Below are 13,905 nucleotides of genomic sequence, written 5' to 3'. Positions count from 1 at the left end.
ACTCTTCATTTACAATGCAAACGACAACCATCTCAACCATCGGGTGAACATAATGTGTATTGATTACATAAAACTAGGACATTAGGCATGGAAAAATGATACAGTTTCCGCAAAGATGCCCAAAAAATTCAATAAACTTAAAGTATGCCTCCTCTGTATGGATAGAAAATTGTTGTATTATTTAGTACTATCCATAACAATTCCAAAGGAAGAACGCGTGTTAGTGAAGAAACAGCACCTCTTTCTTTGGTAGGAACCAATCACAAGATCGAAGGGAACTCACAACAAGTTTGTCAACCCATCTGAAATTTCAGGAGGTCCTTACTCAATAACAGCCTGAGATGTATCAAAGAGGCAACTGAAAGAATCATTGCAGCTCGGCAGCCATGGCCGAATAAAATGTTTGTTTTGGAAGAAAGGCATGGCGGGAATCCTTTTGAAGAGTTGTTTTTTTATTCTAAACTCTTATTGGTACGCATATATTTTTCACCTACCTTTTGAGTTAAGTTGCTGCATGATGATTTTAGCGTTCCTTATAAGATGGCACTGTGAGTCACACTGTTATATTGACTAATGACCTCACACGGTTTATGATGGGTTGATAAGCTTGATGTGAGTTTTCTCATAGCTCGAACCCGGGTCTCCTAGCTATGTAGCCTGCGGGCTAACCACTCTTATACCGTGTGGCCTGCTGTCATACAACAGATGACAAAACCAAACTGAGCAACCTTCACTTGGACAACAGCTTTTGCCACATTTCCTGACCCCATAAGGATTTGATACTACAAAATGATACAAATAATCCTGTCTTAGATTCAGTACTTTTTCATCTAGTTCAAACAAATGTGTATGTCCAAATGTGTACTGAAGCCTTGAAACAAGCCTCCTTGTCTTGTCAAGTAACATCCTTGACCACGCCCTTGGATTTATTGTTATTGTGCCCCCTTGCTCAGCATTAGTCATCCCTCTATCAAAGTCCATTCATGAGGCAAATTAGGAAATTAATTTCACTTAACAGGATGCCTAAAATGCAAGAAGTGATCATATTTTAATTGCATCATAAAAAACTTTATGTACTGGCAATAAAAAAAGAGGATTAATTAACTAATTTGCTACCAAAGATGTATTTATCCATTTTTTTTCAAACCAATAGCCTAATCCCAAAGACATGTTTATACATCTTTTATATTTTTTGCGTAATAGGCAAAAGAGGCGATGATGCAACTGCACAGGAGAAGAGATCATCTTTAGTGTGGCAGAAGTGTATTTGATAAGAACTTGCCATGCATTTTTCCCATGTATTAAAACACTCCACAGGAAGGAGGAAGTGGAAAAGCATGGAGTGTAGTGTGCAGAAGGTGACGGGAAACTTTAACCAAATATGAAAATTGTAATTAGTTAATGGTGTTATATTTGTAAATAAATTATTTTCACTTAAAACAACCATTTTGTGCCATTTATGTTGTGGCATAGTTGTTTAGATATTTTGGCGAAATACCCAGTACATGGCTAAATTTGTGTCGAAAAGTGCTTGCAACGCATTTTTTCCCCTTTTTTGTTGACAACTGATATTTTGGTGAAAGTCACCTACATTCTACTGCTGATTTCAAAAGGAATGGAAAAAGGTAGAAAAAAAACTTTTTTTCTGATGGCAGTCTAATCTTTTTGTTTATAATAGCCCAAGAACATAATACTCTATGTGCTTTGAAAGATTAGTCAAAATCCTCTAAAATGGTACAGTACTGGAGAGGATGTCTTTACTTGCTACCTTTGTAAAGTTATTTACATACAATATGCATATATACACACTAAATGGGTGTTGCTGTCACTATTCACACACTGTTAGCATATATTATGTGGTTGAGGGTGGATCTTTCAGAATGACAATGACCCAAGCTATTAGATTAGATTCAACTTTATTGTTATTGCTCATGTCACTGGTACAGGGCAACAAAATGCAGTTAGCATCCAACCAGAAGTGCAATTATATAAGTACCTTGGTATTAAGTAAATGTAGAAAAAAAGATATGGACAGATCTATGTAAAAAAAAACTATGACAGGCTATGACTATAATACAGTGAGGATATGTACAGGGATATAAATGACTATAATATGGCTATTGTAGATTATACAGATTATAAACCGTATGGATGTGACAATATATAATAACAGTAATATATACAGTATTGCAATGGAGTGAGTAGGGTCAGGTCAAACAACAAAAGGAGTGGCTGAAGAAAAAGCACATTGAGATGCTGGCATGACCTCACTAATCTCTGAACCTTAATTCGAAAAAAAAAATCTGTTGAAAGACCTGGAACCTTGAGTTTCCAAGTGACAGTCTCAAAGCCTTCAGGCCTTGGAGAGTTTTTGTAAAGAAGAGCAAAACAAAGTACCTCCTTATCTGTGCACACATCTGGTAACCAACTACAAGAACCGTTTTACCACTGTGCCATTGTAGTGCGGAGTTATTTTAGGGCTATGTGACTAAATGCAGAAAAACAGTTCTTGAGAGTATGAACTGGGGTGAATGAAACAATGACCCACAGGTGCTTTTCAGTGAGATTATATATTGTAAATGGGGGAGGGGGGTTAAACAAAATGACAAACAAAACAAATCTTTGTCAAGTAGCTGGGTATAACAGTTTGTGGAGTCTCTGGGGTAACGGTGGATTGAGGAACTCCACTCTTGAGGAATGGTCCTCGATCCTTTAGTCCACTATCCACAGAGCCAAAAGGAAAGACAGACCTACCAGTTCGCTGCCGCTTCTGAAGGGCTTCCTTGCTTGGTGCAGAGCCTGAACTGTACAGGCCAGAAACATCATCATGTCAGTCAAAATTTACTATTACATGTTCAGTTCAAGATGGCCATACAATTAATTTACACTTCACAGTTTCAGTAACAGTTCAAATCATCATCACACTTTACTGGATAGCAATACGTTTAGCAGTTTTGAGACATATACGTATACATACACATAATCAACAGGGACGTTTATGGAAGGGCTTTTCAATCAGCCACTCAGCTGTAACCTAGCAACCCAAAAAACATGCATTTCCCTAATGGAGTGCAGAGTTAACAGCGCGATCGACGCTAGCAACAATTTTCGTCCAACATACCTATGTAGCGGCCGCAGACATAGCCGGTGAGAGGGAAAGGCTTACCACAAAGTTGTTTTCTTTAGGTCATTTTCCAAAATGGTTGTGAGCGTGCCGCTTGTTGTGACCAGCCACAGCAGGAGCCGCTGATTGCCTGCACCTGCTGGCACTTCAGTGTTTCCTTTCAGCAACGACAGCAAATCAGGAGGGGACTTCACGTCAGCTGACTAAGTCATATGACCGCTCCTCGGTAGTGTCGCGTCATGACATGGGTTACACCATCATCGCCTCTTCATGCTTAAAATTTTATTGCTTCACTCCATTAAGTTTTTTCAAAAATATAGCAGATTGTATGACAGTTTTACAGATAAATTAAGATGAATTATTTCAGGTGGACTTTTTGTGAACTCAACGCAGCCCACGATTCAAAAGGTTTGCCCACCCCTGATTCCAAGCATTACAATGGCTAAATGAACTAAAATACAAATATAAGGCATTCCAATGATATGTAATATTCAGTGTCAGTGTTACTGTTATGTTCGATGAGACACACAAGCACTAGACTTGATTGCATGAACAACAGGCTTTTATTGCCTGTGAATTATCTCACAACAGGCACAGTAGTAATAACACAGGCAACTGTTGCAGCCGTAATCCACAGCAAGTTAAAACTCAATTCTGAACCCCTGATATCACTTCCTGTCCCGCCCTGACTCAACTCCCCTAGGGAATGCATTTATAGAAACACTCAAGCATTAGTCTTATTTATGTCTTTAATTGCTTATTTATTGTTATTACATGTACTATGTTGGATAATACGAGTGTCAAAATGTCTAGAGGGCTCTGGTAACGTTTAAGTCGCGTTTTGCTTATGGATCATTTAATTTCTTTACTTTCTAAAGTTACAGTTCTAAAGTGTTACTCTGTAACGTAAGACTGACTGTAAAAGGTTGACTGCACATGAGTACCACGGTGGAGTATTGAAATTTTTTCTCTTTGATTCTTGATTGTGTACACCAGGGGTGCTCATTAAGTCGATCGCGATCTACCGGTCGATCGCGGAGGTGGTACTGGTCGATCGCTGGTCGATCGCGGCGTGACATTAAAAAAATATCATCCCAGCATCAATGCCGTCACTTGATTGATATACAGGGCAGCCATTCAGATGACAACTGAATGTTGCCCTTCGGGCGACCAATCAAATCAAACAACGTCTCTAAGTGCAGCAGAACTTACGATGTCAGCTTATCATCCATCCCCGTTACTTGATTGACATACAGGACAACCAGTCAGATGACAACAGAATTTTGACCTTTAGGTCACCGCTCATGCGTAAACAACGATGCAAAGTGCTAAGCTAGTCGCCGAATTGCGTCAGATTTTAAGCCCTCGCTAAAGTTTATGGTCACTAAAATGAGTGAAGGAGCTGGACCAAGTAAAAAGGCAAAAACATATCACTTCCATACGGATATGGAATATTATACGGATATTATGATACGGATATTATCCATGACTGATAAACATTTGGAAGTGTGCTTGAGGCTGGCTATCAGCAGCTACTGTCCGGACTATGCATCCCTGGCTGGTTCAATTCAGTGCAAGTCATCAAAGTAAACTCAGGTAATTACAAAAAATGTTCATAGTTAATTATGTGTGTTTTGCAATATTGGCTCATTTGGTTATGTAAGGTACATCAACATACATTGTACGTACAAATAATCCTCAATACATTTGAAAATAAATAGATGTTTTGCATTTTTGTAGTGGGTAGATCATTTTGACTCGGTCATTTTAAAAGTAGCTCGCATGCTGAAAAAGTGTGAGCACCCCTGGTGTACACATACAGCTGTTATATGTATATTGTTGAATAAGACCCTGGCCAATGAGACCCTAATGTTTTGATGTGTCTGTTTATTTATTATTTCTTTTGTGTGTGTGTCATCAGATAAATCATGGATGCACACCCCCGAGGCCCTGGCCAAGCATTACATAGCCTACAATGCCAAGGTACGTCGCAACAAATTGGTGTGGAATAGAATTGCTTACTTACTTGTTTACTTGTACATACAGTCATGTTCTCCTGTCCACAGAGGAAAGTGGAGACTACACTGCCTTATTTAATTAGGTGACTGTCTGAGTACTTGTTTTATTGCAGCTAGACTTCAGAAAAGTGATTATCTTTATACTGTGGCCTAGAATACACAGGCAGGGTGACAAACAGTCGGAATAAAAATTAAGTAAGTGGTTCACTGAAGATAAAAGGTAGCGTGTTTGATTAAATAAGGCGTGCAAGAGAGGATTCCATGTACGGAAGACTGCTTCATGCCGCATGAATGCAGGATCATTAGTTTGCAAGCCAAGCGGCAAACCATGGATGGATTCACACAGATTTGTACCAGAGACCAGAAAGATCAATGCCTGTTTGAGCTACCATGAAATATAGCGGGATAAATGTTGGTTTTGCTGGCCTTAAAGGGGCCAACATCGGTGTTTATGACATCTGATATTGGAAGACTGCTTATTTAGCTCACTGATGTGCACAACCTATATGACAAAACTCTGCAAATGTTCTGCAAATTACAGTACACACGCACAAAGGTTAATGGTTCCATCTGTTGGGAAATGGCAGTATTGCCGCTGTTTTTGTACTTGTTTTTTGCTTTAAAGCATTGAGAAGCCATCTGTGTGACTGAATTTGATGATCATTTAGAATTTATTCTATTCTTGAAAAGCGTATGTTCATTTTTTCCATTCTCATCACATACAATACAAATAAAAAATTACGTATAGTATTGTTTTATGATAATTCATGTGACTGTTGTTCTCTTCCAGCTACTTGGTAACACAGAAGTGGAAGCCCCAAAGGGAACAGAGGTTGTAAAGGATGCAGTGAGAAAGCTAAAGGTAAAGGTTGACTGCAGACTTTTGCCTGGAGGAGCCTGTCACTTGCGACAAATTAGATAAAAACCTCAGAGCAGATGATAGCGGTGATAAATACCAGCTCTTCAGCTACTGGCAAGGTGCCTTTGGAGTTTTGTCATATAGGTTGTTCAGCTGAGTCAACCCTGAATGTTTTTGAAAGTATAGTGTACATAGTTGACCAAATAAATGACCATATTAAACGCTGTGTACAGTACCTAGTTGATTACATTTCTGGGGACCACTCATGGTGCTTCATTATCAGCAACAGTCCTAATGTTACTGTTCAGAATGGCCTTAAAGGCAACCTATCCTGCTGATAGCACATGATAACCCGCACAGAAAGCTTTCTAGATCTTTCAGAATCTGCACCTATTCCAGCTGCATTTCCTTGGATTTCCAAAAAGCCACCCACGGGCCGCCTCCTCCGGGCATGCCCACGACGCTGTGATTAGTCCTACTTAGCTTGTACCGGGGAATGTCCATATAATGAAGTCCCGCTCACTGTGACATCACAGTGAGTCTGTGTTAGAAAAAACTCTCTGAAACCTAGCGTTCAGAGCCATCCCAAACACGCAAACCTTATAATCTGAAACTTTGGCATTGTTTGGCATTGTTAATACAACATTCTGACAGCATTTACAGGACAAAAAAGTGTAAAAAGTGTAATAGGTCCACTTTAAGCACCCCCCCTGGCTAGCGCTAGAGGCTAGCAGGCTAGAGAAGTCGTTTTTCACAGCTGCATCTCCACACTGTAACTTAGAGTGATATATTAACCTCACTGCAGGTTTTGTGGCCGGATTGGGCAAAGCTAGCCCTTCCAAACAATAAAGCGCACAACATTGGTGCATTCAACAACTGCAGAGTAAAGTTCGAAATCTTAATGTCTGACGAAAAAATATGATCAGTGGAACAAAGACAAACATGCAAAAATTGTGAACTTTTAACAGTGATACATGTATGCTGTACATTCTACCTGTACTATCATGTATGTATAAATAGTTACCAACTTATGGTGAATGAGATGTGTTTGATGTGGAAAGTTTGTCCACTGTATTATGGATTTTTGCTGTAGTCATAAGGATAATAGTATTTCTTGAACCAACTGACCTGTGCAGCTTGCTTATAGCCTCTGTGACTTATAGTCAACATTACTCTATTTGAGAGTAATAATTATCTGATCTGTTTGCAGTTTCAGAGGCATATCAAGAAGTCCGAGGGACAGAAAATCCCCAAAATTGAACTGCAGATTTCCATATATGGTGTGAAGATACTAGATCCCAAGACAAAGGTAACTCCTATGTCAACTTTGACTGCACTGCTTTTCAGTTAAATCTATTATTATGTTTCCCTTTGCGTTTAAAAAAAGTAATCTACTGTACAAATAGTCATGCAACACTTTTTTGAAGTCAATTCATAATATTGTGGCTTTGGTTTTCAGGATGTGCAGCATAACTGTCAGTTACACAGAATATCCTTCTGTGCAGATGACAAAACCGATAAAAGGATATTCACATTTATCTGCAAGGACTCTGAGTCAAACAAACACCTCTGCTATGTGTTTGACAGTGAAAAGTGTGTAAGTGCTCCAGGTTTTGATAGGTGGATGTCTCAAGTTCATCCACCCAATTATCAGTCTTCAATCAATTATGCCATTTTGTTAAATGCAACGTCGTGCCTTTCTGTTATTTTACAGGCTGAAGAGATCACGCTAACTATTGGCCAGGCTTTTGACTTAGCCTACAAGAAGTTCCTGGAGTCAGGGGGTAAAGATGTCGAAACCAGAAAGCAGATTGGAAGTCTACAGAAAAGGGTATGACTCATATGTGGTTCTTTCAGCTTGTTTGGTGTTATTAATGAGTGTAACTGACTTTGACATGCACCAACCACTAATTGCCCTTTAATGATGTGTCATTTGGGTACGGGTGAGTGTGACTGAGCTCTTTCGTTACCTTGTTTGGCTCAGCCATCAGAAGTGGGTGAATGATGATGAAGTAAAGTGCCTCAAGTACCGTTTTGTATGAAAGACGCCACACTCAACTTCATCTCATGTGCCTGTTCTTATTAAAGGATAATTGAAAATCATCCAGTGTGGGTACTTGGGTGTTGTTTGTTGATGGGGACTGAATAATTACATCCAAAATGCGATTTCTGAGGAATGGGTATAGGAACTTAATTAACGGAGAAACAAACATGTCATTTTGAGTCTACAGTGTAACTTAGTTTTTACATCAAGTTGAAGTCAAGTGTATTTGGCAATAAAGTTATCACATCTGCATCATACTTGGCACGTTTACAGTGCATTTGGAGTTTCCCAGTTCTTGGCTTACAAATTAGTTCCCTTCCTAAACTGTGATGTAAGTTGAGTTCTAATGTAAGTCGAAACTGACTGTACAGTCATGTAAATTTTGGTAACTATTTGCTCACCTGCATTGTTTTGCATGCAGATTAAAGAACTGGAAACTGAAAACTCAGACCTGAAGAAGCAGCTTCAAGATCTGGAAGAACAGCTGATGATAGCACACGTGCCACCAGTAAGGGCAATGTGCACAGACGGTTGCTAACATAACAGATTTTAATGCTTTTGTGCAAAGCTTTTGGCTAATAATGCTCCTCTGCCATCTTTTCTCAGCCATTATATGTAAATGAAGCTAATGAAGCATACATGCTGCAGAGACCCTCTTCTCTCTTCTGGTGTCACAACATCAACTCCTGTCTGGAAATCTCTTCTGTCACGCTCACTCCTATGAGCTCGCCAGAGTCCAACCTGTCTACTGGACTATTAACTCCTCCGCCTGCCAAACCCACTTTCCTTCCACCTAAACCTCCTGAGGGATGCAGCATCCCGCGACCCCGTGTAAACCCCTGATGCTTCTTGTTATTTTGCTTCTGTGGCTGTCCTGCAAGTCTTGTTATTATCAGCCCTTTGTCTGTTATGCTTCTATTGTTTATTTACAAACTTTCAGCCCTGTCGACCGTAACCATATCTGACACTTTTCACAGGCAGGGAGCATCTCGGTGAAACCGCAGTCTACAGACATGTTTGACATGGTTCCCTTCTCCCCTGCGACCCCGCTGGTGCCAACACAGGTCAGCAATGGCTGCCCTCCACCACGACCAACCACACTGCCATCAAATATAGGTGTGTGCCCGCTTTATGGTCCATTTATAACAAAATAAGTCAACAGTTTTTGTAATGTTAATGTGCTGACTGCAGGGAAAGACCTATTTGGTGCAGAGCCATTTGATCCCTTCACCTGCGGTGCAGCTGACTTCCCACCAGATATTCAATCCAAGTTGGATGAAATGCAGGTGAGCATCTATGTTTACATTTTCTTTTTTTTGATTTAGCCATAGAAGTATTTGATCTCAGAGAAAAGCATGGCTTAGTACTTGGTGGAAAAAGCACAGAGGTCGTTTCTTGGAGTTGGTCACCAGGGTTGCACACATCTCAGGAGGGATTTTGGTCCACTGCTGTTTACAGATACTCTCCAAATCAAGAAACAGTTTGAGGCTGCAACTCGGGAAGTTTCAATTCCCTCTGCAGATTTTCTATACTATGTTAGAGGTCGAGAGACTGGCATACTATAGCTGCTATATGCCTCTTTTTGAGACACTCCTGTGTTGCCCTGGTAGTATGTTTTGGATCCACGACCATCCACGTCTTAATCATGGTCTTGTTGTCCAGTCCAATCTTCTGCAGGTCCTGAGGTCCTGTTTCTGTGACAGGTGTGGTTTTTACACAATGAGTTGAGAATAGGAAATACGTATATATGTATGATGTATACAAAACTGTGGTGAGACCAGCCATGGTGGTCTAGAGACAGTGCCACTGAAGAAATGACAGGAAGCAGAACTAGACGTAGCAGAGATGAAGATGCTGAGGTTGTCATTGGGAGTGCCCAGGATGGATAGGATCAGGAACGAGTACATCAGAGAGACATTACATAGAGGATTTGGAAATAAAGTCCAAGAGGCCAGACTGAGATGGTTGGGACATGTCCAGAGGAGAGATAGTGAATATACTGGTTGAAGGATGCTGCGTTTAGAGCTGCCAGGTTCCCTTCAGGGAAACCTGAAGGGAAAAGCTGAAAGAGAAAGAAGAAGAAGTTGAGAATAGGAGACTTTCCTAAAGAGACAGGACTCATTTATGTGCTTGGAATGGAACATAACTGATCTGCAGAGGTCAGAATGCTTGCTGGTTGGTAGGGGATGAAATCCCCTCAAACAAATGCAAATGAATTTATAACCTTTATTTAATGTTATTATTCTGGATTTGTTTCGTTCTGTCTCTGTCTATCACAATTAAGCTATCATTAAAATTCATATTATTTGTAAGACGTAGACATACACATCAGCAAGATCAAATACTTGAATTGCCTTACAGGGCACTAGGGGTACATTTTTAAGTCAAGGTTCACTTCAAATAATTAACCCTTGTGGTGAGAATGTGCCACTAGATGGCAGTGTTGAATGCCTTTCCTTGTCCGCTTTAACCTTTGTCTAATTCTTCACAATTGCATTTATGGCCTACCTTCTCCACTTGTAGCGTCAAAGATGGTTTGTATGTTTCTTTTGGTGTCAACATGTGTTCTGTCGTGTTGCACGGGTTGCTTGGGGTTTTGCACACCATGCATGTCGCAACCTTTCATTGTGTACTTGACCTCTGTTAGGGTTACCCTGGTTTGCTGCTGTCGCCCACATTGTGGCTGTGGCTTAGGAACTGAGGTGTGAAGTTCATCAATTCCTTGTATTTGAATATATAATACAGTGTTCTTACATGCAGTATTTGGGGAAATGACTTATTTACAAATGTGGCCGTATCTTTAAGATGCACGCTTTCTTCAACATGCCTGAATGCATGATTCATTATCACAGCCCATTTCATCTCATTCTGATTATTTTACTTTATAGCTGCCATTCGGGGCTTGTTTTGCTCCAACAATGTCCTGATGTGATGTCTCACTTGTCTTCCAGGAGGGGTTCAAAATGGGACTAACCTTAGAAGGCACGGTCTTCTCTCTGGACCCGCTAGACAGCCGCTGCTGATGCCTCGACATTGTTGTTGTTGTTTTTTTCGTCTCTTACTTTGACAACGTTTGTACGTAACAAGTGCCAAAATCTCCACAGTTGAAATGTCACACTTTTCATCTTGTGGTTTCTATATGAATTTTCATTTCTGTTTTGCTTTGTTGGATAGTCAAAGGACAACTCGGATCCATTATAAGAAGACATATTTTTGTAAAACTGGAAGAGATAGCTTTGAGTACATTTGCTTGCACAGTGCATGAGAGTGTATCTGGTTACGTATGTCCAATGTTACTCTCACTGTTGCCATGCCAGCGTCAATCAATGGAATGTGTCATTAACCCGCTCATAACATCACATTTTACTCATCATCTTACACTTTTTTATTTGAAATTAATGCAGTCCATCTTTATTATTATTATTCCACACATTTTCTTGACTTTCTTTTTGATATTCTGATTTTAATACAATTTTTAGTTGCCATTTAAGATTATAGCTGTCTAACTTTCTTGCACCAGAAGGCACTTTTTTGTATTTTTACTTTTGGTCTTGTATTTTTACTGTCACACTTATTAAAGATAATGTTATTGCACAAAAGTGATATGATGCCTTATTATGCCACATTAATTGTGATTTCCAAGCAGGGCCGCTCCTCCCTACACGAAGAACACACGTGTGCAGCGCCCTGTGATCCACAGGGGGCGTTATTCTGTGCAAATGTGCACCGCTGCTATGAGGCATAGAACACCAAGTCATTGGCACCCTGGTGGTGTAATGCTACAGCTGTTGCCTTGAAGGTGATTGGGTTTGATCCCTTTTGTTTATAAATAATAATTGTTGTTGAACAATTAATTTCGGTCCCCATTGGTGTAATGGTACAGCTGCTGCCTTTTAAAGACAATGTCAACATACACACATTCCCCATGTATGATATTTTTCTATGTTCCTCAGTGAGAAAGCTGTTCTGTGAAATAGTAATTTCATATTTTGGAGTTTGAACATTTATGTCATATGAAACAAGAACAGGCAGAAAGAAGTAGTTGCAATGTTTATTTCAACGGATGAAACTCAAATGCATCCAGTGTGAAAAATGGTGTCCTCTTTTCTCCTTTTCCCTTCTGCCTGGGATTTAGCAGGCAGCCAAGCCTAACAAATGTGTTTTAAAAAAACAAACTATAATAAATATACTTGAATAAGCACCAGATGACCACAATACAATGAGGGCACATTCAACAGTTCAAGTTACAAAAAGAAAGTCAAACTATTTTCCTGAATACATTTCTTATCAATACAGTTGTCACTTTGTGTGCAAAATGACAAAAATAAAAAACCTTCCTAAATTAATATGACAAGAGCTTGGGAGATTAACACGCGTTTTGTTTAATTTGTTGCATAGCAAGAGATACAAAGCAAACAGCCACCTTTTTATATAAAATAAATGAAATGATTAAGAGCATATATTGACCCAGGATACTGAAGAGGGAGAATTGACATGCATAAAAAAACAGAATAATCGTTGCGACTTTTTACTGTTCAATATTGGAAACTGAGATTTAAATGTTACAAAGCATCACACACACACACGACTCACACTAACATCGTATTCATCTTTCCATCGTGAGACAGAAGGATTGGCTTTATTGGCATCCCCCCGACCCTTGCCTTGGAGTAGTTAGTGTCATGCTACTATACAAAACAGCACCTGTGGAAGAACATTTCCATGTTGTATCGTTGGATGTCAGTCTCGGTGACGAGGTAGCTCACGGAGGAAACGTCAATCTCAATATTTCTTGAATATTCTATGTGGTCCATGTGGAGTTGAAATGAATGGATACAAACATTGGTTCATCAAAAATGTATTATTTTCCCATTGGTTGTCAGTGACACAAGTATACTCACAAAAAAAAACAATCCAAGATATTATTTAGGCTTTTCATTTTTGTTGATTTTGGGGGCGGGGCTGAAAGATACACAGACCAATCTTTATCTGGACTGTTGCTTTTTCAAAACAAATAACTTTGGACCAGAAACCAGAAAAATCAATGATTCTGTCAATTCCCAACATTCATCTAACTAAATCTTTGGATGTGTTCTGAGTTGAAAGGCACAATAAATATCTTGCCACAGGGCCAGAACAGTCCTCAGTACTTGTATGTACAATGCGGCTGATCAGAACACCTGTCAGTTCAATAGTCTCAGGAGTCTCCTTGGTGTTTTTACAAGAAGCACACCGGCCCAATATCAATGCCGAACTCTTGATTTGGGCCGCCAATGTCCACAGGGGCAATATCCAAAATGGGAAGCCTGGCAGTTTTCTGTGTCCTGTACTCAAACACTGTCTTGCCCCAGTTTCCATTTGCATTCTGTGAAAGAGACGAGATAAAGGTGAGTGTATCGATGGTATGCACATAAACCTTGGTTTTTGGATGATTTGGTTTTCGACCAAAATGTATGGGAACATTTTGCCATGGCTCTCTTACACTATCTTGTTTATCAAAAGCATTGTATTTTGTGATATTAAAAAAACTCTTTGACCACACACATCACACGGCGCTGTATGACTCGTACTGGTCAGTATTCATTTTGTGCTTTTAATTTGATTTGATTTGTTGTTTCTGTCTTAGCTTCACACAATGCATAATAAATAAGACCAATTAGATTGCTGTAATGTACACTATTTATGGATTTCTGGGAAGACCAGCCGGTCCGTTGGCCCCAGAAAGGTTGGGGACTACTGCTGTGGGGGACATTCCTTTGGCAAACCCAGATGAGGTCCGTGTGCCGTATTTACAGTAAGTTCTATCCAGGCAAAGAAAGTAGAGCTGAAGGACGTTCAAGTCGCAAAAAGAGGTAACGGT

The 13,905-nt window shown here is 39.7% G+C and overlaps 2 protein-coding genes across 5 annotated transcripts in view; one reads left to right on the top strand and one right to left on the bottom strand.

Moving 5' to 3' along the window:
* The window catches only part of gulp1a (GULP PTB domain containing engulfment adaptor 1a), a 46,939-nt gene extending 35,295 nt beyond the window's left edge, over positions 1-11,644 (top strand). Inside the window, exons 3-12 of one of the 3 annotated variants that reach the window (XM_058082044.1) lie at positions 5,046-5,107; positions 5,933-6,004; positions 7,212-7,310; positions 7,461-7,598; positions 7,716-7,832; positions 8,467-8,553; positions 8,652-8,876; positions 9,023-9,161; positions 9,237-9,331; positions 10,997-11,644. In XM_058082044.1, coding sequence (XP_057938027.1) covers positions 5,046-5,107; positions 5,933-6,004; positions 7,212-7,310; positions 7,461-7,598; positions 7,716-7,832; positions 8,467-8,553; positions 8,652-8,876; positions 9,023-9,161; positions 9,237-9,331; positions 10,997-11,068 — 1,106 coding nt within the window. In that variant the 3' untranslated portion in view covers positions 11,069-11,644. The remainder of the gene's footprint in view (positions 1-5,045; positions 5,108-5,932; positions 6,005-7,211; positions 7,311-7,460; positions 7,599-7,715; positions 7,833-8,466; positions 8,554-8,651; positions 8,877-9,022; positions 9,162-9,236; positions 9,332-10,996) is intronic. The other 2 variants (XM_058082045.1, XM_058082046.1) reach the window with 2 other exon arrangements.
* Positions 11,645-12,082: 438 nt separating this feature from the next.
* Positions 12,083-13,905, bottom strand: part of col5a2a (collagen, type V, alpha 2a) — a 42,332-nt gene continuing 40,509 nt past the window's right edge. For both annotated transcript variants that reach the window (XM_058082645.1, XM_058082646.1), the window contains exon 54: positions 12,083-13,410. In XM_058082645.1, coding sequence (XP_057938628.1) covers positions 13,264-13,410 — 147 coding nt within the window. In that variant the 3' untranslated portion in view covers positions 12,083-13,263. The remainder of the gene's footprint in view (positions 13,411-13,905) is intronic.

This window comes from Doryrhamphus excisus, chromosome 9 (assembly GCF_030265055.1).
Source record: "Doryrhamphus excisus isolate RoL2022-K1 chromosome 9, RoL_Dexc_1.0, whole genome shotgun sequence".
NCBI classification, from domain to species: Eukaryota; Metazoa; Chordata; class Actinopteri; order Syngnathiformes; family Syngnathidae; genus Doryrhamphus; species Doryrhamphus excisus.
Note: the sequence above shows the minus strand (reverse complement) of the source record. Positions and strands in the feature narration are given on the sequence as shown.